The sequence below is a fragment of the Echinops telfairi genome, unplaced genomic scaffold (assembly GCF_000313985.2).
Source record: "Echinops telfairi isolate 266 unplaced genomic scaffold, ASM31398v2 ScPeMD7_7425;HRSCAF=8463, whole genome shotgun sequence".
Classification (NCBI taxonomy): Eukaryota; Metazoa; Chordata; class Mammalia; order Afrosoricida; family Tenrecidae; genus Echinops; species Echinops telfairi.
Window position 1 is genome coordinate 3,334,268 of NW_022111325.1, and position 5,539 is coordinate 3,339,806.

At 58.9% G+C, this 5,539-nt stretch overlaps 1 protein-coding gene across 2 annotated transcripts; it reads right to left on the reverse strand.

Moving 5' to 3' along the window:
• Nucleotides 1–711: 711 nt before the first annotated feature.
• Nucleotides 712–5,539, reverse strand: CRABP2 (cellular retinoic acid binding protein 2). 2 transcript variants are annotated; one of them, XM_004714714.2, is made up of 4 exons: nucleotides 5,348–5,539; nucleotides 2,260–2,438; nucleotides 1,942–2,058; nucleotides 712–1,169 (listed from the first exon to the last, which is right to left on the reverse strand). In XM_004714714.2, the coding sequence occupies exons 1-4, from the start codon at nucleotides 5,415–5,417 to the stop codon at nucleotides 1,119–1,121; spliced, it is 417 nt and encodes a 138-aa protein (XP_004714771.1). In that variant the 5' UTR covers nucleotides 5,418–5,539; the 3' UTR covers nucleotides 712–1,118. The 2 variants fall into 2 exon arrangements, with proteins under 2 accessions (XP_004714771.1, XP_045154416.1); XM_045298481.1 differs by lacking the exon at nucleotides 5,348–5,539 and adding an exon at nucleotides 3,148–3,326.

Consider the following 5,539-nt stretch of genomic DNA (forward strand, 5'->3'; position numbering starts at 1 on the left):
AGCAGGGCAGGCAAGCCCGTCGGCAGCCACAACTGTCTAAAACAGTGCCCTGGGCGGGCAGGCGGGTGGCTTGCAGGGGAGAAGGGCTTGCCGGGCAGCCACAGAGGAATTTGAAGAGACTCAGGGCTGGGTGTGGAAGGGGAGAAGGCCTTTCTTTTCAGGGAAGGGGAGGGTCCAAGGGGCCTGCAAGGTCTAGCAGGTGCAGGCAGAAGGGATCTAGGAGAGCTTTCAGGCAGGGAGGAGGGATGATGCAGACACAGAGGACTGAGACCTCTCACCAAGAGACCTGGGCAGGAGCAAGGTCAGCTTGTAGGCGGGTCTGAGCTCAGCTGCTAAACCATGTGGGAGACTGAGGCCAGGGCTGGGACTGCCCACAGATGGGGCTGGAGGAGGAGCGGGAACAATTGGAGGAGGCGGAGGAAGCTGTGCACTATCACAGAGAAGACGCACAGGTGCTCGCTGGACGGGTGCCCCTGCAGGTCAGGAAGAGGCCCTGGTGACCTTGGCGGTGGGAGTGGGGACCAACGGGGAGGTTGGAGGAGAGGCAGAGGAAGTGGCTGTGGCTTTAGCGGTAACTGGAACGGGAAAGGAAGGGTTGTTCTCTCCCCAAACCATGGGTCCCCCACCCTAGGTTCCAAAGGCAACATTGAATGCTGGCCCGGCCCACGCTTCTGCCTCGTTCCCACTGAATCAGAGATGAGGCTATTTTTAAAAACATTTTTAATAAAATTAACAAAATAAATATTCTAAACAACATAGGCTACAGGGACAAAGAACAGAAGCCTCGGCCACTCTGGTCTTTAGGTCCTCTGAGAGAAAGAGAGAGAGAGAGAGAGAGAGATTGCCTGTTTGGGGCTGGTTTGGGGCTAGGACTGCTGACTGGGGTGGGGTGGGGGCGGGCAGTGATTCCAGGGGGTGGTCTGGGCTCTTGCAATCCATCTGTGTTTGGTGGCATGGGGACAGGATGTGGGGGTCAAAAAGAGCAGAGACCCTGCAGAAGGCATCCCAGTGACTCCTGAAAGTGACCGGGTGGGGCGTGGTGATGGGGGCTACCTAGAAGAGGGAGGGGGAGGGGCGGGGCAGGGTGGTGCACTTGGGCAGCTGAGACTCTCCGCCATTCACTCTCGGACGTAGACCCTGGTGCACACCACCTCGTCAGCCGTCATGGTCTGGGAAGACAGAAGTAGTTGCTAGCCTGGGTGACCCCCGGGGGGCGGGGGGGGCGGGGGCTGTGGCTTTGGAGGAGGGGTGTGGGAGGTCCTCTGGGTGGAGATGGCAGTGTTCAAAGGCTCATGGCCTGGAGACTAGGACAAGGAGGAGCCCCAGCGACCCAGCTCAGGAGCTACTTTGAGACAGCCTCCCTGGGCAGCACCCTCGGGGTGAGAGCAATGGAGTCCAGGGCCCTCCCGTCCTTTCTCCTTCAGCCAGGCAGCTTTCCCAGACAAGGGCTAGGGTAAGGTGTCCAGCTTTTAACATTGGTAAAGTGGGACACCATTGATAAAACTCGTATCCTGGCGAAATAGCCACATGGCAGCCGAAAACTGATAGCCTAGCTTGTTGTGCATTCTTTCCAAAAATCAGGACTTTTTTAAAACGCCGCGGGGTGCGGGAAAAATTGTTAAAAATCGAGACTGTCCCGCCAAAAGCTGGACGTCTGGTCACCTTAGGATAAGGTCCCTCTGCGTGGGCCCTTGCTGGCCCACAAGTCAGACCCCTGTTCAGGAAGGGAAATCCTGATTCTCCCATGACAGGGTGCCACCTTGTGGGTTCTGAGCCTTTGCCCCACCTGCAATGGGCACCATTTCTAATTCCCACAGGGCGCCATAGGGGAGGGGGCCAGCAGGCCCATCGGGAAGGTGGGGGGAACCAGCCCCGGCTGTCCTGGCTCCGCCCACACGCCAGGTAGGATGGGTTCGCCCTAGGTGGGGGGCGAGGGCTCACCAGGATGAGCTCCCCGTCGTTGGTCAGTTCTCTGGTCCAGGAGGTCTTAGGCCCCTCGCCCTTCAGAAGCCGCTGCTCACAGACCAGTTTGTTCTTGCTCTCCCATTTCACCAGGCTCTGCAAGGGGAGGGCGTCCACCTGAGCCGGGCCCACAGCAAGGAAGCGCAGTGGGCCGGGCTTCCTCCCTGCTCCCCGCCTCTACCACCTAAGGGCATCCCCCATGGGCATGAGAAGGAGACTCCAGGGCACACCTAGAAGGAGGGCAGTGGATTGGACATTAGGAAGTCAGGGACAGACGGACGTCTTCTCAGCCCTCACCTTACAGGGTCTTCCATCCACTGTCTGCTCCTCAAACTCCTCCCCGACCTTGAAGTTAATCTCGGTGGTACGCACGGTGGTGGAGGTTTTGATGTAGAAAGTATCTCCTTCGTGTTTGATTTCCACTGCTGGCTTGGATGCTGCTGCCACAGCGATCTTCCTGAGCATCATGTTCACCCCTGTGGAGAGGAGAGGGTCACCTTTGGGGTGCTTTGGCACCTGCCTCTTACCTCTCCCAGGGGACACTGGAGTATGCTGTTCTGTGAGTGGCTGGGGAGAGAGGGAGTCTGTCTGGGTTCCTGGGTAAGGACACCGTGACCTGATGAAGCCACAGTGGCTCAGCGAGACCTTCAAGCACAGGCTCTCCCACCAGGTGAACCGAGGGCCAGAAGTGAGGTGACCAGAGGCCCGCTGAAGGCCCCAGCAGCATGCTTCCTGGCCGAGGGGCACTGAGCAGAGGAGCCCGGGGCTAGGAAGAGCTTGAGTGCCCAATCTCCCCCTCTTATAAAAAGGAGAACTCTGTGAACTGTGTGAAAAATGAGATGATAGCCTCTTAAACCCAGCAGGGGGGTGGGTGCAGACTCAGGACCACCACCACCCCTACCCACCCCCCACCCCCCGCCCCGGTCCCTCCCGGGCCAGGCACACCTTTTGGTGCCTGAAAGGCCTCGGAGCTCCCTCCTGTTGCTCTTGAGTTTTACAGATAAAGAGGAAGGCCCAGAGACCCCTGAGCCAGGGTTCAGAGCTTCCCTCAGCAGATGGGCTGTTCCCCTGCCCTTCAGGAGGGCCTCCATGCGCTGCTCTCCCCAAGGGAACCCCCTCCTGACCCCCAAGAAAAGACAGAAATTGGCCCTGCCCCCCACTTGATCCCAGGGCCCCTCCTCCCACCTCAGGTGGGCGAGTCCTTCTCCTTCAGCATTGGTGGACTCAGTGTCCCCCAGATCAGGCCCCTCTCTGTGGTGTCTCTTTTTCAGAAGGGCTGCTGAGATAGGAGGGAGTCCCCATGGCTGCAGCCGCCTGGAGACCAGCAGTTGGGAGGCACTTCTGGCCCAGGCCCAGAGCCAGGCTTAAGCTCCACACCCCCGCCTCACCTGGCCTGGCCGCCTGCCCTGAACTGGAGCAGAACCTGCAGAGAAGCAACAGGTGGGGAGAAGAGGGCCAAGCTTGGCTAGCCCTGGCACGTGGATTCCTCTGGCCCAGATTCCCTGGCCCTGGCTTGGCTCACACCTGGCCCTCTTCCAGATCTGGGTTCCTAAAGCAATACACATCTTCTTCATCCTCGGGGCCAAAGCAGACCCTGCCAGGGTTTTGGACACCAGGGAGAAGGAGGGGAACTCATCCTCTTGGCTGTTGATCTCTGGGGCCAGGTCCCCAGGCCTAATGCACTTGTTAGCTGAGGCTCATCTCACCCCATCTGCTTGGGCAGAGGGGCTCGGCTGTTCTCTGGGAAGTCCATCCTGCTATCCTACACCTGTCTTTCCTGTTATTAGTCGCAGAATCCGTTATGTGCCCTGAGCTGCACCCTGGAGGAGACGCATCCCCCAGATTCCTGAGCATCCCTGGTCAGGAGAGGGGACGTCCAACAGGACAAAGGGGCATGAGAAGGGACTGAGGCTGCTCTAGTGACAAGACCTCCAGCCAGCCTCCAGGGGCCTGACTCAGCTGACCTTGGCCTACTCAAGACTGTGTTTCTCTAACAGGTCTGTTTTCAATCTGTGCCCCCAGCAGGGGCTGCAGAGGGCACGTGGCTCTGCAGGTCCCTGCAGGGAGGACACACAGACTGGAGACAAACAGGGTTGGATCTTACTCTCCAACTGGGACCTGGGGGTGTGCCAGGCAATCCCCACATCCACTGGGGCCAGAGATCAGAATCCAGAGGGGGCTGGGCGGGAGGGGAGGAATGGCATCTAGGCTTCCTGAAGGGAACAGTTCTCTCCCTGGGTTTTTCATTTCAGGAAGGGCAGAACAAGCGCTGACATGATTCTCATAAGCATTGCGGTTAGACTGCAGGAAGAACCCAATTTCAAGGAACTGAGGAAACCAGACTTCACTGCTCTGCCCACGGCACTTCCAGTTCCTTCCTCGAGCCAGCCGAACGTGGACTGTGCCCTGCCCCACACAGGGTCTCCCACGGGAAGGATCCTAGGTGACTCTAAGGCTGTAGCCCGCCAGGTACTCCTCTTAACTGCTGGGCATCTTGAATGCCATCTAGCCTCACCCCTTTCCAGAGCAAGGCCCCCAGTGGCGGAACCCTTGCTTTCCCCAGCCCCGGACACCACCACCACCCCTCCTCCTGGAAAGCCGGTGGGGCAATCTGGGTAGGAGCTGAGAGAGCAGAGCGGGAGGAGGGAGCTGGGACTTTTGGAAATTATAGTGGGGGGCGGGGAGGAGGGGAAGGGGTTGTGGTTTTACACAAAGCCATTTGCTGAAATCCAAGAAAGTGATAATTATCCGGAGTGATTTCAGGACTCTGGAGTTGCACACTTTGGGAAAATATTTGCCTCCCACAGTAGGGGAGAAGGACTGACAGTGGAAAGAGTTGAAGGCGGGAGGGAAGGGAGGGAAGGGGGGGAGTGGGGAGCAAAGATCACCTGATGGGTGGCTCCCAGCTCAGAATGAGCCTACCCCCGGGAAAGGGGAGAGTGGGGGTGGGGGCGGGAAGGCGGCTGGGACATCTAGGAGGACCCGGTTGGGTAGCCATAGGCAGGCTCTGAGTCCTGGTGCCTTTGTGGCAATCCAGTGGAAGAACTTCGGGGAGCCAGATGCCCTGGTCAACACCGACCAGGAAGCGGAGCCCCCTCCCCCCCCCGCCCCTCCCCAGGGAAAGCGACCTCGTGTTTCTGGTTTCTAGTTGATTCACAGCCTGAGTCACCGCAGGAGCTGGCACCCGTGGGCCCCGCCGGTGAAAGCAGGATTTCGGTATCAAGCGTGCAGCCCCTTTCCCTGGAAATAAAGGCTGCTCGCCTCCCACACCGGGGGGACCACGACAACCCCCTTCCTTTATGACCTGTGGTTCTTTCCCGTCCTCACCTCCGCGGACTCGGGCGCCCCTCTGTCCCTTCTGGGTGCCCGAACCCTCCTTCCTTACCCAGAGTTTTGAGCAAATCTTCAAAGTTTTCTGATCGGATGATCTTCCAGTTGCCAGAGAAGTTGGGCATGGTGGCGGTGCGGATGGGGGACCCCGAGGTCTCTCGGCTGGAGCACTAGACACGGAGTCCTCCAATAAAGAGAGCGATGTTGCAGCCCTCGCAGGATCTCGACTCTCAAGTTAGAAGTGGAC